This window comes from Centroberyx gerrardi, chromosome 20 (genome assembly GCF_048128805.1).
Source record: "Centroberyx gerrardi isolate f3 chromosome 20, fCenGer3.hap1.cur.20231027, whole genome shotgun sequence".
NCBI lineage: Eukaryota > Metazoa > Chordata > Actinopteri > Beryciformes > Berycidae > Centroberyx > Centroberyx gerrardi.
Genome location: NC_136016.1, coordinates 19,405,977 through 19,430,190, shown reverse-complemented (window position 1 = coordinate 19,430,190; position 24,214 = coordinate 19,405,977). Strand labels below are relative to the sequence as shown.

The 24,214-nt window shown below is 40.6% G+C and overlaps 2 protein-coding genes across 2 annotated transcripts; both read left to right on the top strand.

The window, feature by feature from the left end:
- The first annotated feature begins 1,402 nt into the window (after positions 1 to 1,402).
- pvalb9 (parvalbumin 9) lies at positions 1,403 to 7,779 on the top strand. The gene is made up of 5 exons (XM_071905097.2): positions 1,403 to 1,532; positions 2,678 to 2,745; positions 3,801 to 3,933; positions 4,775 to 4,884; positions 7,492 to 7,779. The coding sequence occupies exons 2-5, from the start codon at positions 2,685 to 2,687 to the stop codon at positions 7,515 to 7,517; spliced, it is 330 nt and encodes a 109-aa protein (XP_071761198.1). The 5' UTR covers positions 1,403 to 1,532; positions 2,678 to 2,684; the 3' UTR covers positions 7,518 to 7,779.
- A 1,593-nt stretch (positions 7,780 to 9,372) lies between these two features.
- ccz1 (CCZ1 vacuolar protein trafficking and biogenesis associated) lies at positions 9,373 to 23,707 on the top strand. The gene is made up of 17 exons (XM_071905110.2): positions 9,373 to 9,507; positions 10,077 to 10,152; positions 10,271 to 10,367; positions 10,569 to 10,666; positions 11,748 to 11,841; positions 12,004 to 12,084; positions 12,176 to 12,223; positions 13,037 to 13,120; positions 13,916 to 14,091; positions 15,428 to 15,509; positions 16,462 to 16,523; positions 18,585 to 18,696; positions 19,068 to 19,101; positions 19,296 to 19,413; positions 21,511 to 21,669; positions 22,984 to 23,111; positions 23,235 to 23,707. The coding sequence occupies exons 2-17, from the start codon at positions 10,139 to 10,141 to the stop codon at positions 23,288 to 23,290; spliced, it is 1,443 nt and encodes a 480-aa protein (XP_071761211.1). The 5' UTR covers positions 9,373 to 9,507; positions 10,077 to 10,138; the 3' UTR covers positions 23,291 to 23,707.
- The last annotated feature ends 507 nt before the right edge of the window (positions 23,708 to 24,214 follow it).

The window sequence follows — 24,214 nt, the reverse complement described above, 5'->3', positions numbered from 1 at the left end:
ATTTTCTATGTTAAAGAACAAGTTTCTTCACAAATTACATTTCATAGTCCTATAGGGGAGAGTGTAGTTCAGCAAGAGAAATGCCTCTTTAAGCATTTCTGCATAGAGGAAATCCACCCCTGCTCTATAAAATAACCATAAGCAAAACCAAAACAGCCAGTCAGAAGGTTTTGAACCCTTGTTTTTGTTGGGTGGGTCACCTTAGATTGTCATGATGACATTTGCTGTTAGACAGAGCGAGTAATATCTGTGTGATATTTAATATAAGATTATTGTAAAATGAGGATAACAATCCCTCCATCTGCATCTGCTGCAAGGTGATTTATGGATCTGAATTTAGGAGATTATTCACTGAAAAAAGGGGATGGATTAAATTTGAGATGTCTGTAAGCTTGTCCATGTCACCTGGAGAGAGAGAGAGAGAGAGAGAGAGAGAGAGAGAGAGAGAGAGAGAGAGAGAGAGGGGAGGGGGAGAGAGGGAGAGAGAGAGGGGAGGGGGGAAAGAGAAGCGGGGGAGAAAGAGGGGACCATAGAGTTATGACAGAGGGAGAGAGAGAAGGGGGGGATGGAGGGAGGGAGAGAGAGATGAGAGAGAGAGGGGGAGGCAGGAAAAGGTGATTGGACAAATCAAAAACCATAGAGTTATGACAGAGAGAGAGGGGGGGGAGAACGGAGAGAAAGAGAGGACCATAGAGTTATGACAGAGGGAGAGAGAGAGGGGGGAGGGCAGGAAGGGATGGAGGGAGGGGGAGAGAGAAGAGGGAGAGAGAGATGAGAGAGGGGGAGGCAGGAAAAGGTGATTGGACAAATCAAAAACCATAGAGTTATGACAGAGAGAGAGGGGGGGGAGAACGGAGAGAAAGAGAGGACCATAGAGTTATGACAGAGGGAGAGAGAGAGGGGGGAGGGCAGGAAGGGATGGAGGGAGGGGGAGAGAGAAGAGGGAGAGAGAGATGAGAGAGGGGGAGGCAGGAAAAGGTGATTGGACAAATCAGAAACCATAGAGTTATGACAGAGAGAGAGAGAGAGAGAGAGAGAGAGAGAGAGAGAGAAGGGGGGAGAACAGAGAGAGAAAGAGGGGACCATAGAGTTATGACAGAGGGAGAGAGGGGGGGGGAGGGCAGGGAGGGGTGGAGGGAGGGGGAGAGAGAAGAGGGAGAGAGAGATGAGAGAGGGGGAGGCAGGAAAAGGTGATTGGACAAATCAAAAACCATAGAGTTATGACACAGAGAGAGAGAGAGAGAGAGAGAGAGAGAGAGAGAGAGAGAGAGAGAGAGGGAGAGAGCGAGCGCATATCCAGGTGTATAAGAGCGGATGTAAACAGTAAAGGTTAATTGGGCAGGTAAGGGAATACGAGACGGACCTGGCTGCGAGAATTTGATCCGCGGACAGGTAACTCAAGCATCCGTCACTGCCGGCTCATCCACCTCATCCACCGCGGCCTATATAAGTGTCCGCCGGCTGTCAGCCTCCACCAAAAAGCCTTATCCCTCCTGCTTTGGACCTCGACGGGACAGAAACCCCAAACAGCGGTGAGTAAGCTGCATGGGAAACTTTCATTGCAGGTGTGTCGGGCCGGTCGGCTGCCAGGCTGGGAGGGAGCCTGGCAGCGGAGTTACACACTCTTATATGGGTTTATTTATTTGTAATAGATGCTGAGTAAACTCTAGAGATATGCAGGCTCGTCTGAAGTCATACTCGGTTAAGTGTTTTCTGGGTCTCTACTAAAATCTAAGGTTTGGCATGGCAAAATCCCTCCACCATTTGTCATCAAAACTTCCAAACCCGCTTATATCGACTAAATGGAGAAGGAAAAGTGGAGAAATTACTGCCGACTGACAATATATTTTTATTATTTGATCATTGTGATCGGTTTTTAGCTCACCAAACTTTAAAGTAAGAGGGAACATTGATGTGAACTTCTTTTAGATTATGGCTTTCAATTAGATTTCTGCTCTTTCTAATTTGGCTTTTTCTTTCTACTATGATGATAAAATAGGCTACCACAAGATCACTTTAACACTAAAGAGCTATGGTATGGCACGTGCTGGTACCTTGCTACATACCCCCATTATTATTAAGGAGTTTTATGTGGAAGGCAATTAAATATAGCGTCAGCAATTAACAGGCCCCATGCACAGTCCATGGGGAAATCCGATCAGGAAGCGCGATTACAGGCAGGGATAATAACATCATTTTGACTTTAGCAGATTTATCAGAAATAGACATTGAAGTGGCAGGACGCTATCATCTGACAGCTACATCAGTAGTTTTTTTTCTTGAAAATAGGTTAATAACTTAAAAAAAGTAAAATAAAAGTTGTTGGTTTGACTGATTATCCACAATTTTGTTTTTCATTTCAACTCATTCATGGTTCCAAAACGGTCATTACTGTAGTTTTGACAGGATCAAAGTATTAACCTAGATGCATGTCCAAAAAAAATTTAAAAATTAAAAAAAAACTTCATCCAGCGTGAAACAAAAATTGGCTGAGTGCAGCATGTCTGTCCGGGTCGATGCACAACAGAGGCTCAAAAAACTGAGCCTGAGCCTGGGTGAAGATGAACCTGATGATGACGTGGACAGAGAGAGAGAGAGAGAGAGAGAGAGAGAGAGAGAGAGAGAGAGAGAGAGAGAGAGACTGAATAATTTACCATGCTCTTCTTTCACCCTACAGGATTAATATGTCACTCACTTCTATCCTTTCTGCTGAGGCCATTGACAACGCTGTCAAGGACTGTTCAGGTGAGTTATGCTGCAGCATCTTCCTCTCTGATGCAAAAACAGAGAGGATGAGTTAAACTTCACACACACGCACACACGCACACACACACGCACACACACACACACACACACTTGTAAGAAACCTATAGACAAGTAGCTATTAATATCTCCTAATATATAATAAATCCCACTAAATTTTAATTCACTATCCCTACACAAAATACAAGCAAGATGTCCATCATCCATGACATTAGTAGAACTGCAAATTCTGCATATCCGCATTATATGACTTGTCTATTCATGACTTGACCATTAAGATAAAAAAAAAAATCCATTGGATCACATTCTGTAACTTCCCAAAACTATTTGCAAATAAAATTCCCACTTAATTCTGATAAAGTGCACAATAATCCTAAACCTGATCATCTAGATCAAGATTTAATTCTGTGTAACGTTAAGTTTAGTCTTCCCAATATTAGAGTTTTATTTTTAGTGATTTTTTTTCTTCCATTATTTAGACAGAAACTTCAAAATTTCCAAATAATTTGACTCCCTATACTGAGCTGTGATGCCGCTCATTTGTTGGGATGACTTTGTGTAATTTGGGGAATTCACTTGGTTTAAGTCTCAAATATGTTCTCAAAATAAATAATAGCCCATTCTGTATATAGTTCAAATCTTGAATTGTATTGAATGTGATTAATCTACTCTTAAACTGTGTCACACTTGATCACACTAAACTACACTTGACCTGCATTGTTTTGAACACTGTTTTTATAATCATATCCATGTCCAACCATCATATCCATGTCCAAATGCATCCAGAGCCGCACGATTAAATCCGAATTTGAAAACGTTTTTTAATCATCTTGTCTGTTTTAGTGGAGGCATGTGTCTGCTGGCCTTAAAAGATAAAAAATCTCCCACCTGGACAGCAGCCACATGCTGGTTTAATCCCCGCATCAACTCTCCACCTGGCAACCTCTACTCTAACCCCATTCCTGTTTCTCTTCTTTCTCTCTATGGTTGTGTGTGTGTGTGTGTGTGTGTGTGTGTGTGTGTGTGTTATCTCCCAGCTCCGGACTCATTCAGCTACAAGAAGTTCTTCCAGTTGTGTGGCCTGTCCTCAAAGACGCCCAAGGAGATCAAAGATGTCTTCCAGATCCTGGATGAGGACAACAGCGGGTACATCGAGGAGGCTGAGCTCAAGTATGTGAAACAACAATAGATCTCTGCTCTACTGAGGCATGATAAGCCTAAAGACCTCACTGGGATATTGACCAGTACCTCTTAATCTAAGATCTTCAGAGTCTTCTCATTTAGGTTTTGATTAATTTCCCTGACATATACTGTGTTATCCTCCAACTGATTCTAGTTATTATAATTGTTATGAATGTGGATCCAGTGAACAAGGACCACAGTAGAAATAAGTCTGTTGACTTTATTGTGTTATCTTTGTCAATTTTAAGCAGAGATGCATTTTTTTACTGTGTCTATCTTGCTTATGTTGTCGAATAAACTAAACTAAAAACTAAAGCATACAGATATGACACCCTTTTTGCAATACCACATGCTACTTTTAATTTTTACTGCAATCAACGTAATTTTCATAGAACATTATTTGTAATGTGTTATAGAGCCTAGTGTGTGCGTGTGTGTGTGTGTGTGTGTGTGTGTGTGTGTGTGTGTGTGTGTGTGTGACAGACACAGGGAGAGAGATAGAAAGAGATTTAGTACAATAAGATCACACCACTGTATTAATGGGATGGCGCCATTAAGCCGTCTCCTACAGTAATAATCCACTATGTGCAAAGTGTCATTATTGTATTTGTGTTATATAATTCACCTTTATGTAATTGTGTGAAACGAGCTGAGGTCAAAGGTGACTCAAGCTGTGCAATTTAGGAATTGTTGCGTTGTGTGCTTTTGCATGTGTGTCTGTATGTGTCAGTTAGTTCCTTAGAAAAATAACAAGCATACGTATTTCTCTTTATCTGTGTGTGTGTGTGTGTGTGTGTGTGTGTGTGTGTGTGTGCGTGTGTGTGTCCAGGTTCTTCCTGCAGCGGTTTGTCCCCGGGGCGCGGACACTGACTGACGCAGAAGCCAAGAGCTTCATCTCAGCGGCTGATGATGACGACGATGGCAAGATCGGAGCAGAGGGTCAGTGTCTGAATTTCTCAGACTGGACTTTTAGTCATACAAACATTTATTGGAGGCAGAAATAATCTCATTGGTTGGATTAAACCTCAGTGGGCGGGGCCAAAGAAATCACAGTTTTCTGGCTCAGTAATATTAGACTGAAGCTCAGTGAAAAAGAGCTAAGAGAAGAAGAAGCTAATATTATGAAGCCTAGCGCTCTGCTACTAACTGAAAAAATACAGTCTAAGTGTTAGGCTAGCTAGCCTAGCCTTCCTAGTTCAAACTAGCCATACTAGCCTCTAGCTTTCTAGTTAAACTAGTTAGCTAGCCTGCTGACCTTCCATAATCATGAATACTGTAGTCATGAATGAATGACAAAAGAGGTCATTACCATTTTTTTTTCATAGTTTGCCATTCAAGTTTGCCAATTAGCTAACTTGCGCTTGTACTAAACTGTGGTTCTTTGGCTCCGCCCATTGAGGTTTAACTCAACCAATGAGATTATTTTTGCCTTCAGAGCAACTCTGCTTCCGAAAAAATGTTTGCATAACAAAAACTCCAATCACTACAGTCGACTTTCTGCGGATAAATAAAAGCAAAAAAAAATAAAAAATACCATTGTTTGCCAGTTAGCTAACTTGCACTCCGAAACACGGTGGTTCTTTGGCTCCACCCACTGAGGTTTAACTCAACCAATGAGATTATTTCTGCCTCCAGAGAAATGTTTGTATAACTAAAACTACAATCTGCCCAAATTTTGACTATTGCTTTGCTACAAAGGGCAAGAGAGGATAGAGACAGGATAGAGACATGCAGGCTAGGCGCATTATGGAGTAAATGGCAAGACAGAAGATTATGTCTCTTCAAAGCCACAGCAGAGCAGTTAAAAACATCACAATTCTCTCAGTAGCAAGAGCTCTTACGCCATATTTTATGTATTGTGTGGATTTCTTATATCGGATTATGCTCTTTAAACATGTAATCTGTCCTGTAAAAAACAGACCTGTTTAAAGCCCTGAAGAAGACCTACAGTGGTCGAAACATGTTGGCTTTTTTAATGATTTAGCCACTACAATAAAGGCTTTTTTAAGTATTTTCTTCCTCGTGGTTATATTTTTATATTTGGAGTGCCTGGACTGTCCTTTTGTTTGTATGGCTTTTAATGCTGGGCTTTCGTTCCAGATGTTTAGGTCAGTTGCATTGGGAAAGTCTTGAAATTGAAAATCCACCACCATAAAACAAATTTCACCACTTATTTCTATGATCTTGGACTGTTCAGTGCAAATTTGTGCGCGTGAACAATTTGCTTGTGATGCTGGAAGACGCTAATCAGCGATAGCATCATCATACGCTGCCTTGGGCTTAATAGAGGTCAATAGAAGATGAGGACATGGTGACACATTTACTGGTTCAAAACCACATTTTAGTGTAAAATCTCAAACGCAAATGTGTTGACAAAGTAAGTCAGCAGTTCAGTTCTGCATTAGTTTTGCTCTTTATCTTAAGTTTGAGTGCAGTCATCCCTGAGGCATGACAATACTCTGCTGCATGGCCTTGAGCTGATTAAATCCTCAGTATCAGATGTATTAGCACAAGCAACTTTGTATATAGAAGCAAAATGAAAGAGCAATAATAGTTTTTGGTTTGGTTTTCTGATAGTACAGTGGAGATAAAGAGAGAGGAGGGATGTAACAGAATAGGATAAGGTCAGTTCAGATCATAAGGTCAGCAGGACATGGACAGTTCAACTCCAAAATGCAATACATCCATTTTGGAAAGTAATGAAGTTCATCATTTAACGTCTTTGAGTATCCAGGCTGTAGGTTAAAGTTACCAAATTACAAAAAAGTATCAGAATGTATTTCAGTTTGTGCTCCATAAAAATGAGATATTCACCAAAAAAACAAAAACTAAATTCATCTCCTGAGCTCAGATTTGAAATCACGAGAAATCAGTTTCTTCAATTATTATTATTTGGTGTTTAGAGCACTTGAATTATGTTTTAATTGCCACATGGTGCCTTGTGGAATTTTTTTTAACCATGCTTTTTCAGATTTATGGGTGTAGAGATCATCTGAATAGATAATGGAAAATTAATAAAAAATTACATTACATAACAGAGTGATCCAGAAAGGCAGAATGAAGGAGAAAAGTAGAGAAAGTTGATTCACTGAGTGTTTCTAGGTGCTTGGAAGATAAATCTTTAAATGTTTTTTCGTCTGTGTATTTGGAACGGACTTTGACAGAAGGTCACCAAAGCAGATTTACACTTCTGTGAAAACTATTTGGTCCTGTTGGCGCGCATGAGGCCATGACCTCATGATGCCGCTTTAGGCCTAAATGTTGCCCATTGTCCGGCCACCAGCAATATCTGGGCTCAGCTGCGTTGCATAACAGGATCAAGGATTTGGACAATCCAATAAAGATGATTTCAGTCCCTTTATTTTTATGTTTTTTTGTTCAAACTGTCAGGTCAGTTGAGGGTTTAAGGATATACCCCATGTCAATCATACTTACAAAGATTCTACATAAGGTCGAAATTTGTTTGTGCCCCGATTCTGTGAAATAAAAATGTTTTATTTTGCAATTATGTTTTCAGAGCTAATCCGAATATGTTTCTCCCTCTAGAATTCCAGACTATGGTCCTGTCCTGAGTTCTGCAGAAGAAGAAGAGAGCGCTCAAGTCTTCAGGTCTTCTTCCCTCTGGACGTCTCCAGATCCCCCAGCCTTTCTTTTATTTTCTGCCCCCAAATTCTGCGTGCTTGAATTGTTTTTAAATGACCTTTTTGCTCATTTAGAAGACAACCCCCTTTTTAATCTGCCTTTATCTGAGTCTTGGTCCATGTTTTTCTGTTCTGCGCTCAACTCCCCACCTCACCACTGACAATGAATGAGACGAATAAATAAACATGTGGAAACGTATACACTGCCTCTTTATGCTCATTCTATATCACATCAGTCTATATATCATATTCCAGCTGTGGAGAGGTTTATATGCAGCAGAAATGCATGTAGCACTGTGCTAAATTCCTCGAGAGTATATACATGTATCCTACCTAACATGTTGGAGGTTGAATTGAACCTAGATTACATAAATAAGAGCAGGGGGTAAAGGCACTAAGTGTAGAGGGATTATTTGAAACAGTGGTAGTATGCTGTGTATTTATGAATATCACAGAACAAATATAAACACATTAAATTGAGTTACTTGAGTGCTATTATGGGTTTGCATGACTTCACAGGATAAAATGAGAAGAGTTTTAGAGACTAACATGATTGCAAATTGATGTTGATGACAGTCTTGCTAATGATTATCTTGAAAATCATTTCAAATGATGATATGGTCTATTATTCATAGATCGTTTACTAAAGAATAACCATGAGAGAACTTGAAGGTATTAGTCTACTGTATTTCCCCCTCATAACTCAATAAGGATTTCCTTACATGATCTATAAAGAAGGGACAAGATAGAGAGTATCAAAGATTGAAAGTAAATTTGTGGTGAAACTTTAGCAAGGGACTGAATGTGCAGATTAAAGTTACAAATGACCAGAGCCTCTCGATGTCTCTCTCTGGCAAAAGTCTCCCTTCTAGAGTTTCTGCTGACTGAATTTGCCCAGCAGACGAGACAGAGGACAAGATCAGAACCAGCTCAACTATTATTTCGCATCATTCATTGCTGTCAGAGGCTTAAGTCTATTTTACAAGATCTAAAAGCAGTTTTCCTTGTAGGTTTCCTTGTAGAGTTCAGGGAATCGGTTCACTGTTTGCACTATGCCTGATAGGTCAATAATGTATTGATAGGAGGGGATTGCATCAATTTCTTTAAGTATCCCCAGTGTCTATGTTACCGCCATGAAGTGGTTCACAGGCCATGCCAAAGGTTGTTACACAAACCCCACCAAACAGTAGAGACTGCCATCATTATCCCCAGTGTACAGTGCAGAGATGCCTGAGGATGTAATCAAAAACCCCCAAGACAAGTCCAGGGGAAAAAAAGACCGGGCTTAGACTAATTGGAATCAAGACTGAGACCAAAGAAGGGTTTAGTTAAGTTAAGATGAAGACTAGAGCAAGTGAAATTAGCCTATATTGGAAACAGATACCAAAATAGTGGGATATTTGTTAGGGTCAAAGATAATTTCATCCAGCTGTGTTGTTAACACATTATACAGGGAGAACAAGCAGCTTGTAGCTGTCATTTGATTCGTAGACATTATTTAAGTTGGTCCCAGTCAGAATTTAAAGGCCTAACACAAAACTCTCTACAAAAGTCTGAAACCACCAGTCTTCATTATCAATCAATAGGATAGACTTTACACAATCCTGCTCATTCTCTTCTCAGATGTTGTTAGAAAAATGACTTATACTTGATAGTAAAAGATCCCTTGTTAATTTAACACTCTACATACTGTACATCTTTGAAGGCGAGGAGGAACTTTAATTCAGGAACCTTACATCGTGTGAAATCAAATCTACCCGAGCACTTGGACTTGTGACGCTCCGCTGTCAGAAGCAGGAAGTTTAGAATGTGAAGTATATGCGGCATCTCCTCTCATTGATCTCATTTCCTCAACTTTTATTTTGATTTACGCCAACTATGACCACAAGCCTCTGAACGTGTCAGGTTTATACACTATAAGGTGAGTATTACAGCTGTGTTGTACGGTCACTGTCGCGGTTCAACGAGGTCTTCCCCCGCTTGTATCTCTGCAAACACAACTCAAACTGCTGCTGGCGGCGGACTGTTGTCATTAGTGCTAGCATAGCCAACTAGCTAGCTAGCTACTCAAATTGACCACCTAACGTCGGCTAATTACAAGCTAGACAACTAGCTGTGTTGGTTTGCTGACGGAACCAAAGAGATTGCTCTTCAGTTCGTTGAGTCAGAAGAAATAATTAATCTACTGTACAAAGATTTAGTTTTTCCCAGTCCGGGCCGGTTGTTGTACAGGTTTAGCTAAGCTTGCTGCTCTGCTTGCAGAGTTTACTGGATGCTAACTTACAGTAGCATCAATGTAAACAATGCGAGTGACAGAATAAAGTCAGCAAGTTGCTAACAAACGTGTCTCTTAAATGCCCTGTGTACTACTAGTTTCTTGCAGTTGTGTCAAATTTGGCTCGTCAACTTTATTCAACGTGTGGACCCACTAATTAGGAGTTAGTGGTTGTTTCTCTCTAGATTTGTGTCATACTTCTCTTCATTCTGCAGGCACACGGCATGCTAACCAAACTTTCTTTGGAACAAAGGAAATCTCGACACAAGTTACTCTAATGCTGATGATCAGGTAAGGCAGGTGTGATTTTGATCAAGTAAGATCAACGTTTAATTAACCTAAAAGAAATCAAGAAGGCTTCAAGCTTGCTGTGTTTGTTCATCAGCCTTGTGCTTTGTGTCTATTGCAGTCCAAGAATGGCCACAGGAATGCAAGAGAAACAGTACACGCCATCTCTGCTAAATTTTTTCATTTACAACCCTTCATTTGGGCCACGTGAAGGAGAGGTGAGGTCTACTCCCACAGGAAAAATGTTTTTTTTTTTCCTGCTAATTACATATTTCATACCTCTCTGTCCTGCAGCAGTGTACTTAATGTATCTCCAGCCTGATCTTTATTAAAGTAAACAGTAGGTTTTTGCTGGGGGTGTTTTGATAAAATCCTTAATTTACTCCTATCTAAATTGCTAACTGACGTGTCTTGTTTAGGAGGAGAAGAAGATCTTGTTTTACCATCCCTGTGAGGTGGAGAAGAATGAGAAGATCCGTAATGTGGGCCTTTGTGAAGCCATTGTACAGTTTACCAGGTAGAGATCTTACTATTGTACTTTGAACAGAAGCAGAGTGCAGCTACAGCAGCATTTTCCCAGCACATTACAGACCAGGTGGGTCACCTGTGCATCTAGCTTAGATATGGGGAAAAAAGTATCTAACATTACTAACAGGTTTTGCATTGACTAGCTACTTCTATGCAGGCAGACAGGAAAGTGGCTTGTCTTTGAAGCTGAGTTTCAACAGAATAGGGAAATGTTGCAGTAGTGTTGGTAATTTAAATGTAGTCTTGGTAAAAACACAAAATGGGGAGCTAGTCATCTTGGTTCTAATTTTTAAAATATGGTAGTAATGTATAGATTTGATCTGATTTGGGGTTTTACGTTTCTGTCTCTCAGTTAAATCTAACCATCCAAAATTTAGCAGTAGTGCAGCCGACTCTCATGTTAACATTACTTCTGATTGGCGGAGCTGACTACAGACTCTTGACTTAGATTCCCCAAATGCCACTGATGTGGCAAGAACAGTAGAATAGTAGAATGGCTGCAAGCTTTAGGCCATGCTGTAGGAATGTACAACAGAGGCTCTTGTGTGCCTCTGTGTTAAATGGAGAATGATTATATAGTCATCTTTTCAAATCCTCTTACAGATGTTAGTATTATATAAATGTAGGGCCTAATGCTGTATTCCATGATACTGCCATAAATCTGCAGCTGGGCCACTGCCTGCCGGGGTTTCCTCCCATGTAGTTTACACCAGGTCGAACCCAGAGCAGAGCTGTCCACAAGTTGTGAATGGTGGCATTGCACCAGCTTGTGAAATTTGAACAGCGTTATGTTTCCAATCAGTCAAAATACAATCAATCACTCCTTGGGAAAACCCTGAGCTAAGGACTAAAATTACATCCAGGACAGGAAACTGAAGGCTGCAGTGTCTGGTACATCCCTAAATTCACCAGACTCTATTTTATCAGCCAACTAGGTCACAGCTAAAATTAATTTAATTTCCCACCTTTTTGTATTTGTATCTGTTCCCCGACTCTTGTATCTGTACTTACATCCTGAGTATTGGTTTTGTACCTCGTCTTTCCTAACTGCCATGTTTTCTGCGTTTCAGAACATTCTGTCCGACAAAACCAGCTAAATCCCTGCACACACAGAAGAACAGGCAGTTTTTCTTTGAACCAGAGGACAATTTCTGGATAGTCATGGTATCGTACAACTTGCCATGGTCTTTACTTTCCATTTACTTTACTTGTACAGTACATGCTGTGTTCGTCAAGACATTGTAGACTGTCTTTGGAATGTAATTTAGATGTGCTCAACCAATCGCTTATATTCACTGATTTTGGTGTTTTTAATTGGTTCTTCAGGTGGTGCGAAACCCAATGGTAGAGAAACCTAACAAAGATGGTAAACCTCCCACCATAGAGTATCAGGAAGAGGAGATACTTGTGAGTATCAAGAGAACTTTCTCTTCAACTTCATTTCTTCCATGGTATATTGTCTGTTTTTATACCTTACCATGCCCTCTTCCTTCTGTAGGACACTGTTTATGGTGCAGTGTTGAGGCAATGCTACAGTATGTACAAGGTGAGTACGCTTTGACATTTCAGAGTGATGCTTTCACAACATGGTTGTTATGCTTTTTTGTGTAGTTAAAGTACAGTCTGACATTGCATATAAATATTCTAGTAGAGGCTTCATCTTAAAGGATAAAGTTCAGCGATTTTGGTCCTAAATATAATTTCTCTCTTACAACCCTTTAGTACTTGGACCCGCAGAGAATACTGACTCCAGAGTCAGCTGTCAGTTGAAACTAATCAGGAAATCATGAAACTATTTTTCTCTGCCGCAGCACAGACTGCTGTGGGGTGAAAGTGCGTTACTGGCGGTGTGATCTAGTTTTGTCAAGCCAGGTTGTAAACAATTGCACATGGTGCCGAGTTGACATTGGTAGAAGACGATCCACTGAGTGGAAATGGTGCGGTGCCGCTGCTTTCCGGATCATGGATAGAAATACGTCAGTTGGTCGCCATATCATCACACACTGGCTTTTTTGGCGAAATTTTGACAAACCCCATTTGGACTCATTGTTAGCAGCAAGAGGCAATGGAGCTCACCACCTCAACCAACAGCTGACTCTGGAGTTAATATTCTCTGCAGGTCCAAGTACTGCAGGTATGGAAGAGACAAATTATATATATATATATATATATATACGTCCAAAATGGCCAAACTTAGCCATTGAAGAAAACGGACAAAATGGAAACTAGGTCCTCCCCTCCAAAAATCCATGCACAGATACCTATAATAAATGTACCCCAAACTATCCCATGTTGAGGCTTTAAAAACTACAAAAAGAGTCGCATTGTAACACTGATTATTGTCTTTTTACTCCTCTAGCTCTTCAACGGCACGTTTGGCAGAGCAATGGAGGCAGGTGGAGTGGAGCTGCTCATTCAGAAGCTTGAAAAGTTCTTCTACAGGGTAAATAGACAAAACCACGTTGACAGATAAATGCTTGTTGCTGGGTGGAGATGTCTTTTTTTGTTTTCCAACACAGACCATTAGTTTACGTTGGGCTTGCCTTGACAGTGTAATTAATTTTGATTACATAGTGCATAGTTGTTCATAAAAAGTCGGTCAGGCCTGACAGCCAGTGTTTTCACATGGGTTTGGCTCCACAAATGTCCACTTGGTTCCGGATGATTTCCAGTTGGATGACACTTAAACATACATTGACTCTTTATTTTTGTAAATAGGTTTTGACACAAGTTACATTTGGGGAAGCCGTTGCATCAGTCGTGTTTGCAGTCACGCCTAATTGCCAAGTAATTCTCGGTAACCGCCAGCATTAGCCGTCGCCTTGTGCTGCCCTCACCTCGCTGGAAGGATCCAGCTTTAGGCATAAACACTGAGATTATTCCCAAGTATAAAAAATTCATTTCTAATTAGGGAATACCCTTCAGAGCGTCTTAAGCTTACATGGGCTTCCCTCTCCAGAATGTAACCCAAAGACAGAGAGAGAAAGAGAGAGCCGATGGTGTGTGTATCAGAGGTTGAATGTCAGCGCCTCTCCTCTGCCCTGAGGTGACGTCGGCGTCTCTAGAGAGCGTCTGCTCCTCTCTCCGCTGTCTTTATTGCATGGTAAGCAAGCACTAGTAGGCAGGTAAACTAACCCCTTTCTCCTTTCCTTCTCCTGTGTCTGTGGGGCATCTCTTGTTTTGTGTGTGTGCATGTGTGTGTGTGTGTGTCCCTGTGCGTTCATACCGGGGGTTTCAGTATCTGCAGACTCTCCACCTGCAGTCCTGTGACCTGCTGGATGTATTTGGGGGCATCAGCTTCTTCCCGCTGGACAAGATGACCTACCTGAAGATCCAGTCCTTCGTCAACAGAGTGGAGGAGAGCCTCAGCCTGGTCAAATACACAGCCTTCCTCTACAACGACCAGCTCATCTGGTACGGACTGAGCGCTTGTTGAAAACGTGATCTAAATTGTGTGTCTTGTCCGTCAAAGTTAACTGACACAACAGAACATCCACAACAGTAGTGGATTCTCTATATGAAGCCCTGTGCACTAGGTACTTTATAAAGAAAATTAGGAATATTGCGGTGATTTCCTGAAGTGTTACTTGCAGCCTGTACTATGCCAGACCCATAATAATAACAATAATGATCATAAACTTTATTTGTATAGCACCATTCATACAGAATTGTAGCCCAAAGTGCTTCACATAATAAATAAAAACAGGAAAGTTAAACATAAATACCTAACAAGCAGTAAAATAGCTGATGTAAAATAAAAGAATAAAACAGGATAAAAACAGGTTAATAAGACGAATATGAATATAAAACAAAAAACAGAACAGAAAAAAAGAGGAATATGAACATAAAATCCTCTGTGCATAGAACAACCTTAAATTAAAGCCAGATTAAAAAGATGTGTCTTTAACTTTTTCTTAAAAATACCAACAGAGCTCGGCATTCTGAGATCTTGTGGGAGGGTTTTCCAGAGTTTAGGGGCGTAAAAACAGAAGGCGGCTTCACCAGAGTTCTTGTGTAAAAGGGTTAGAGGGCCTAAGTGTTCTAAAATGATAAACAATCTTTAATGTATGAAGGTGCTAGGCCATTTAGTGCTTTATAGACAAATAAAAGGACTTTACAATGAATTCTAAAAGACTCGGGAAGCCAAGGTAGACCCTTACACCTCCCTGCATCTATTCTCAGCCTTCTGCCTAGGTAAAATACTGCCGTTGGCATCTGCAAACGCATTACAACAGGCCGGGTAGAACAGAGGCGGCTTCAAATATGCCCTCTAATCCTCTTTGTGGGTTATGTGCACTCTGACATGATCCTTAGTACCTTTAATTGCGCTGTCAGCCTGTCCGCTCGCTGTGTGAGCAGGGGGATTACGTGATCGCTAATGAATTGACTCGAGAGCAGTTTTTGACGGCATTGTGTGACCTTTGATTACTTCAACAGACACAGGGAGATGAGCAGTTTAATTTGCGCTCAGGTTATATCTGCCCATTATTGCGGCAGGATTGTCTGCTCTCATCCTCTGCAGCTGTAGTATTCATCTTAGCACATTTACAATTACACAGAACAATAATTAGCACTAGAACTCATTTTATCATCTAACCCATTACCTATTATATTATTTACAGCACACTGAAAAATACTCATGCAGCCACACATGGTTTTGCACCTGTTAGCCTGAACACTGCCTTGTTGTAAGGGTGAAAGACGTGACACAGAGAGATGTAATTCTGTGTGTTTGTGTTTGCGTCTGCAGGAGCGGACTGGAACAGGATGACATGAGGATCTTGTACAAGTACCTGACCACCTCGCTGTTCCCCAGGCACTCTGAACCAGAGGTGAGTGGGGAGAGAAGGGAATAGCTGAGGGAAGATGAGGAGAGAGACTGAGGACATGGTGAAAGAAATAAAGAATGGTGTGATAAGGAGGGAAGGTGATGATTGTTGTGAAGGAAGGAGGGATGGATATACAGGATAGAGAAGAGACTCACTATTATGCCATTTAAATGAAAAGTCCACCCTAAACCACTTTAAAACAGCCATTGGTGGACTACTTTCCATTTCTGGGTCTATTGTCTTGTTTGGTGGTGTTTTTTTCTTATTCCCTTGGATACTGTAACTAGCCAGCTGTACACATAATGTCACGTTGAGATATTTCCAGCAGCTACAATGGAGTTTGATAGCAGAAATTTTTTCCACGATTTCTGGAGTTAGTCCCTCAGAATCAGAGAGCAAAGGCTTCTTTCTAGAGCTGGCATTTTGCACCGACGATCATACTTGGTGAAATCCATCGTAGAAGAGGAGAGAGACTAATTTCAACACTGTCAGGTGTATTTTGAGTAAGGGACGCGACTCACTTTTTCTCGACTGGAAACTGGAAAAACTTTTGCTTTCTATTGCTACCGCTATCGCTTTCTCCACCTACACATATAACCAACAGCTGAATTAAACAAGTTCACTCTGGGGGTTGATGAAAGGCGTTCTGGGAAATGTAGGAAATCACTAACTGAAGTCGAAGTAGATGAGGCAGGTTGAGAGAAAGTGGGTTCACCAAAAAAGCAAATTACAACACTTAATCACAAAAAAACTCCTGGAATGCACTGAACATCACAGATTGATGATATATAACAGTGTAAGAAAGGTGTCCAGAATGGTAACCGTGCACTCTACTGTCAAAACATAATAAGGAAAGTGAGCAAGGAGCTAATATGGGAAGTATGCGGCGTCATAAAATTGTATATGATCCTCTCTCCCTCCTTTCCCCTCCCTCGTCTTACTCTCTTTTCCCCAGTTGGCAGGCAGGGACTCTCCTCTGAGGCCGGAGGTCGCAGGGAATCTGTTGCACTATGGGAGGTAAGTTCGTTAACGGCCTCTAACCTGGGAAGGAAAACCTCCCTCGACGCTCTGTATCTGCACAGGGCTTGTATAGGCACGGCCCGCTTCCTCCTGGCTCTCTGCAGGCCGCTGTAGGGCTCGACTCGGGGTAGGAGGGGGGCGAAAAGCAAATGCTAGCAAGAGGTAACAGATGCTGTAACTGTTCCTTGAAATTGAAAATGAAAATTTCAGTGGCTTGTTCATAGATGCTATCCCTCAGTATAAAATGTCCTGCTGCATTTTGTTTTCTGAAACCGCTATTCCGTGACTGTACTTGGTTTGCTGCGAGAAAATGGCATGTAAAGATGTAATGACAAATGTTTTGCCATTACAAATTGTAGTCTAGTCATACTTCAGACCCTTATTTGAGTCTTAGTGCTCCTTTCATTCGTGACTGGAGGCTGTACAGTGCTTGTTTACCTTTTGAAACTAGGATTTATTAAAATTGAATTGAAAAAACACAATTTGACTAAATCTTTGTTAAGTTGTAATGAACTCAAATTTCATAACATGTTTTTCCTTGTTGCATATACTTTCTTTAATGGCTCCAAATGGAGCACTGTACTGTTAGTGTTTTGCGTTGTATTGGGTTGTAAATGTGATATATTTGTCCATATTTCCAGCAACATACTTGGGTAAAGGATTTGGTTAAATGAAAGTAGAAATATTTTCAAGTACTTAAAAAGTGCTTTGATGTGTCTGTTCTTTGTTGCTTTTGAGGTCACATGGTTGAATTGGCGGCCTTTTGGGCCTCTGTCTTCTCTGAGAGCTCGTTGTTTTCATATTGGAGCAGGATAATTTGGCACTTGTTTAACAAATGGCTGTCCATTAGTAGGTCTGCTAATGGAAGTGGCTTGGCTAGCAGGACAGTGGGGTAACATTGATTTGGGACGAAGAGACTTGTCTAATTTTTTAACTACATACGGATTACGCACCAAGCAGCGTAGTGTGTGTGTGAGTGTGTGTGTGTGTGTGTGTGTGTGTGTAGGTACGAATGCACGTCTGTTTGCCAGCATCATGTGGTTTCAGCTCGCTGCCAGTAATGTGCTTGAGTAGCAGTCATCACAAACAGATGAGATAAGGATGTAACTCCCTCAGCTAACACAAACTAGAGCGGTGGAGGGCAGGGTATCGGTGCAGGCTTGGGGTTAATTCACTTTCAATTCAGTTTCAGTGTAAATATGTAACAAGGGTATGTTTGCATTGATATTTGCTATCTTGCACATAAATCTCACTGTGTCTGCGTGCATGCCTGAGGTGACTTGTGTCTGCAGGTGAAGGTGCAGCTGGTGCAGCGGTCCCACACTGACTCCTGGTGTCCTGTCCTGGACTGGGACCGCTGCTTCACGGCTGTAACGGGATAATGCAGTAGAACATGGAGATTAGTTTGCAGAGGCCCCCAAAGATTAGGCTTAACTGTAATACAACAAGTTATGGAAGGTGACTGACGCACTTTGAGATCAGTGTACGCCAGCACACACACACACAGGAGAAGGCACGCACACACACATGTAAACACACACAGACACGCACTTCAATGCAGATCGTTCTGCCTTGATATTTAGTGGCATCCTTGGAATCCAGCTAATATTACAACAGTGATTTCATTGTTGTTGGTTTGTGGTCGTGTCTGTTGGACCAGTCAGAGAAGGGAGGGAATAACGGTTGATCCACTTTAACGAGAATTTGGTGAAAAGTTTACCTCTAAGTGCATCTTATGACTAGGGTGATATGATATGAACAAATGTTGCAGCACAGTAGCGAGATGTAGCTTTCCTCCAAGTTTGGTCAAAATCGAACGAGCAGCATCTGCAATATCACATGACAAAGATGACAAAACAGACAAACCAATCACTGTAATGTTGAAAATGCATAAATGCAGCCGCGAGATGCATCATTCCTACAAATTCAGTCAAAATTTGCGTGACAGCACACAAATAAATCCTTTTTTTATAGAGTCACATCTGAATACCCATTTTGACTTTTACTCACCAGGAGGAAATGTTTTTACCTAAGCATATTATCCTCTGTCCTCTCCAGGTTCTTGACAGGACCTGCCAATCTCAAAGACCCAGAGGCCAAATTTCGATTCCCCAAAATATTCGTCAACACAGAGGACAGCTACGAGGAGCTGCATCTGATCGTTTATAAGGTGAGACTGAATAATTATGAGCTTGAATCCCTGCTGTTTGTGGTGGCAGTCCACAGGTTTAATCACTTGATTCACTCGCAGGCTTTATGTTTTTTTTTAATATATTTTAAAACGGGGAAGGTAGTACTCTAAAGTTGCTATTCATTTCTTTGGGGATGATTTTGATAATCTGTGACTGGAGGATTTGACCTTTTGTTTATGAGCAGTAGATGTAGGATGAAATGTTCCACTGCTCTATCAAATGATATGGATTTTTGGGATTAAATGGCAGGATTTTAAAATGATTGCGTTGCACTACATTAATGTAATTTGCAACCTGTGCATTCCTGGGTCTGCATTCAACCCGCATCGATCTGCTCTTTTTTTTTCAGGCGATGAGCGCTGCGGCTTGTTTTATGATCAGTGGTATGTATCCACACAACTAGAGTCATATGATGTAGTTAGCTGTCATTTGCCTCCACTCATTTCTTTTCTTTTTGTCAATTGTTATTACAACTTCTGTTTTGGCCGTTTCACTGCTCATATAAGAACAAAGTTGTACATGTTTCTCTCGTGTCCCGTCCCACTGTGCTTTCCTTCCTTCTCTCGCCTCTTTCCAGCCTCGGTGGAGCTGACGAGGGACTTCTGTGAGCAGCTGGACGGCTTGGTGGGGCCCCAGCTTACCTTGCTGGCATCTGATATATGTGAACAGTTCAACATTAACCGCAGGATATCAGGGTCAGTGGAGAATCCATCACTCTTTATTTACAACTCACTGCCCTGTGGAGATGGAGCTTTCTTCTAGTAGTCGTTACTAACACTTGATGCTCAGATTGCAGATATTTGCAGTACGTTTCAAAGAGATGTTTGTCTTTGGTTTAACCCTTCTCAGTTTTCAGAATGGGTCCACATCACTTTGCTCATAAAACGCTCAACGAGAATTTAAGGCTTGAAATGTTAAGGAATTATTTTAACTTTTTTAAGAACCAAAAAAAGGGGAAATCCACACTCTAAAAAAAGATATCTTTTCATTTCGCCAAGCTGTATATTTTTATTTGAAACATGTAAAACAAATCAATTAAGATATCTTTTTGAGAGTGCGGATTTCCCCTTTTTCTGGGGGTTTTTGAATTAAGCCTAATTGAAATCGACGCACCAGAGAAGCCTTATTTTATGTCCATTTTCTTGCCCAGCATATTGACTTTCTTACTCATTTAAATTTTTTTAACCCATGGAGAAAGTATCATAAGGCTGGGAGACAATGTCTTTAAATTCATTACTTCAGTTCATTTAGTCATCCGTTTATTTACCAGATGACAAAAACTCTTGTCAAAAAATTCTTTGTCTCAGTAGGAAGGTGAGCACTTCTCTCCTTGGTGATTACACCAGCAGTGTCGTTTGTCATCGGTATGCACTCAATCCTTTGAATTAACTCAAGCTGGCTGACAATGATAGATGAGACTCTATTACCATGGGATATCGTCATGGCACTACTTAGGGGTAACTCAAGCACCGCTGCCGTGTTGCTTTGGAGACTGGCATCCTGGCCCGCTCTCCTCTAACCCCAGCAGATAGCTTGAGATATGCCCTTGCCTGTAACCCAAGACTGGACTCCCTGGCCTAGACAATTTGATGGGTCCCTTTTTAATCATCCTAGTGAAGAATGGACTGAATAAATCATGCTGCCCAAAATTCCTCAGCTGGCACCAGGCCCGTGTCCCAGCTAAGCCAGCCGGAACTGTGAATAATTAGGCGCACCGCAGATAAAATCTGGGGTGAGGCTGAGTTGAATACGTCTACACACACCTCCAGAGAGTCAGTTACAATGCTGCTGTCAGTTAAGCTGCGGCAATACTGTAACTGTCTCCTCGACTCACCTTACCTTTAAAATGTGTGTCGTAATTAACATCCATGACATGCCATTTGGTGGATGTTTTTATCCAAAGTCCCTCAGTGTCATTAATGTCTACTGTACATTTTCAGCATGGCTGGCCCCAGTGTGAGTTGATCACCTAACCCTGACAGTGTTGGTGTGTCATGCTCTACCCATTGGGTTATACAGGACCGTGGCTCCAGCTGTTGACTTTTTAATAAGAACAAGTCCAATGAACTAACTCAGGATTTGGATATGACACATTGTCTGCCTGTGACCACAGAAATAATGCTGGTGTAATGGGGGCGCTATAGTTAAAGTTCACAGTTTTAAACTCAAACAGGCTATCTCAGACACCACTGGTGTGATTTTGACAAAACTTGGAGGGATGATATAGTTTGGCACTGTGTTCTGGCATTTAAAAACATTAGTAACTTTTGTCCCAATCAGTGAAATACTGACAATGCAGAAATACATTGGGAAGATGTAGGCTATCCCTCTGAAAAGTTAAAATCATTAAAATCAAACCAGAGGTGTCTGAGATGTTATGTGACACATAAACGTATGTCGCGCCCCCTGTATAATCCATGACTTACATTTTCCAAGTGTTGCAACGCAGTAGTGAGATGTAGCTTTCCTCCAAGTTTGTTTCAAAAGTTGTAGCAGCATCTGCAGTATCACATGACAGAGATGACAAAACAGACGAACCAATCACTGTAATTCTGAAAATGCACAAAACGCAGCGGCGAGATGCATCATTCCCACAAATTCTGTCAAAATCCGATCAGTGGTGTCTGCACACAAATCCACAGACAATACGAGGATTGGGTCACATAATTTTAAAGGATTAGCCCAAACAATGACTGCATCATGTGTGGAGGATGGCATGTTTACTGTGTCCTTGTTTAATCAAAGTTCCTATTTTTTTGTATCTATCTTTTCTCTTGTTTTGTGTCACTCAGGCCGGACAAGGAGCCCCAGTTTAAGTTCATCTACTTCAACCACATGAACCTGGCAGAGAAGAGCACCATCCACATGAGGAAAACGGCCAGCGTCTCCCTCACTTCTGTCCATCCCGACCTCATGAAGATCCTGGGAGACATCAACTGTGACTTCGCCAGGTACAGTACAGAATATTTGCTCAGTAAAGGGTTGGTGTGTGGAATTTAACATCACCATGTGGCTCCAGGCGTTTAACTCTTTACCAAGAAACCAAAAATTAGGATAAAGCTAAGTCAGTTTTTCTTACATTTGCTTACATCATGATAACCGAAGACTTTTTTCCTTTTTACGCAAGTGTCAGTGCTGAAACAAAATTTTGAATGTCACAGTATTCCTTTCAGAATCAAAAAAACCTGTTTTGTCTGTCACAGTTAGGAATAGTAGGTGATTTGCTTTGTGTTTTTATTTGGGACAGCTGGAGAGTTAGTTACTAATTGCTTATTACTGTTTAACTGATTCCATTGATACACAGAGAAAGCAGCAGAGAGGAAGCAGAAATCAGGCCTTTGAAATCTGAATCTCACATACAATTCAGTTCGACTGTGATGTACTGCAATCCTACACATTTTGCCTTTTTATATAAAAATATATTCTATAAAAATTTTCAGTAATGTATTTCCCCCCATTATTTACAGTAGGTTTGAAAATGTGTAGCTTCTGCAGTAAACTGCAGCAATACTGTGAATATGTTTTAAATTCCACAAAACCTGATTTTCAGGCAAGACATTAGTTAGAAGCAGGAACTCTGAACCTGTTTCTCTTGTTGTCATCATTGGCTTGCCATTTTCATACATAATATGAATGCTCCTGGGAACTTTGGAAATCTCCTTTAAAGCAGTCATGAGACTGTAGTCATGTGAAAATCCCATTTTCTGTCTATGGGGCTTGGCAACAGCATTCATATTCACAGCATTTCTTTTTTCATTATTAATATCAGTTCCTCTTTTCCTGTATGCCAGTGATGTGTGACTTTTTGTTGTATTTGTTTTTAGTTTAGGTAAGTGTAAATATCTCCAAAAAATGGCATTAAAGTCAGAGAAGCTAAATTTGAACTTTTATCCAACTCATCTACTGTAGGTTTTGATTGTCATCTCACTTTCTCCATACCCTCAATACAGGACCATTTGTCCTATTGAAGTATTAGAGTTGGGGCATTTTGCATGTGGGTTCAGTTGTGTTTTTCAACTGATATCCGTTTTTCATCATTTGAACAAAAAAAATCTACAGTCATTCCTGAGACAAATGCTGAAAAAAATTATAAAATTACACATTTTGTAATGGAAAAATTCAGGGCTGATTGGTTAATTACATAACCCAAGAATTACAGTTGCAGCTGCTATCCGACACACGATAGCAGCACATGAATACAAAGCGTATAAATGCGATAGTGGCTCTTATGTTAAGGTGCTTTGCCATTTGTGTGTTTCTTCTAGGGTTGATGAAGACGAAGAAATCATCGTTAAAGCTATGACAGACTACTGGGTAGTCGGCAAGAAGTCAGACCAGAGAGAATTGTACGTCATCTTGAACCAGAAGAACGCCAATCTGATCGAAGTAAACGGTAGGTCTGACGTGAACGACTCCGCCGCCAAATCTGTGTCATTACCACCACAAAAAGACAATCTGCCTTGATACTTAATCTCCCCTTTAACCTTAATGCCCTTTTGTCTTTTCTCCGCTGCAGAGGAAGTTAAGAGGCTTTGTGCAACGCAGTTCAACAATATATTCTTCTTGGACTGATGGAGGGAGGGAAGGTCAGACGGAGAACCAGACTGTTTCACCACACTAAAGACTGTCAGTGTTGCAGGGTATCATGACAGCATCAGCGTAATGCAATAATTGCATTGTAAAAACAAACAAAAAAAAAGCTTTCACACCATGGGTTTTTTTTTCCAAGATTTTTATTTAACCGATACAAATTGTAATTTTCTCTTGTAATTAAGTGTAAAAATCCAGATTTTTACTGTACATGTACTTAATTTTCTTTCAGTTTCTTTGTACATACATTGTCTTGTAGGATTTTTGTCAACTGTTTATTTTGATTTCTTACAAATGACATCATTTGTTCATGCTGGGTTTTTTTTTTATGAATACATCCTGACATTGTCTCAAAATTAATTTAAAAACAGACATGCACACAATATGTTTTTCTTTAGGTTCGATTGATTATCAGTGATAGTTTTGAAATAAGATGTCATCATGTCAAAAGTATTGTGGTTTGTAAACAGCTGCCCAAACTTTAAATAAATTAAGAAATTCTAATTTTACTCCGCATTACAATTGTCTTTTTTTTGTTGAGTTGAAAATGCACATCCAGTAAAAGGTTTGGTACAATATCAAACAGGACTCCTGTGTGATATTTCAAAGTTGTTCAATTTCATATTGCATATAATTTTATACCTGTAATTTTTAGAGTGGATTACATATCGGTGAGAGGTCAGAAATGATATTGTATTTTCTCCCTTGAAAGGAAATGCTCATGCCACTGTACAGCAGTGACTCTCAACCTTTTTCATATCAAGGACCCCTCATTTATTTTCATTTGATGAGATTTTGTCTCTCTGACCCAAATCTGAAAATATTTTTATTGTTAGATATGATTTTGTCCAGAATTCCATGACTATCTGTAGAGAGATAACAGTGAAACTATGATCAAAATAGTCA

Bases quoted from the DNA above. Each gene is read 5' to 3' on its own strand.
- pvalb9 (XM_071905097.2), top strand. From the start codon at position 2,685: ATGTCACTCACTTCTATCCTTTCTGCTGAGGCCATTGACAACGCTGTC. The intron at 3,934-4,774 runs GTATGTGAAACA...GTGTGTGTCCAG, and splicing joins ATCGAGGAGGCTGAGCTCAA to GTTCTTCCTGCAGCGGTTTG. The intron at 4,885-7,491 runs GTCAGTGTCTGA...TTCTCCCTCTAG, and splicing joins TGGCAAGATCGGAGCAGAGG to AATTCCAGACTATGGTCCTG.
- ccz1 (XM_071905110.2), top strand. The intron at 10,368-10,568 runs GTGAGGTCTACT...TGTCTTGTTTAG, and splicing joins TTGGGCCACGTGAAGGAGAG to GAGGAGAAGAAGATCTTGTT. The intron at 23,112-23,234 runs GTAGGTCTGACG...TCTCCGCTGCAG, and splicing joins CAATCTGATCGAAGTAAACG to AGGAAGTTAAGAGGCTTTGT.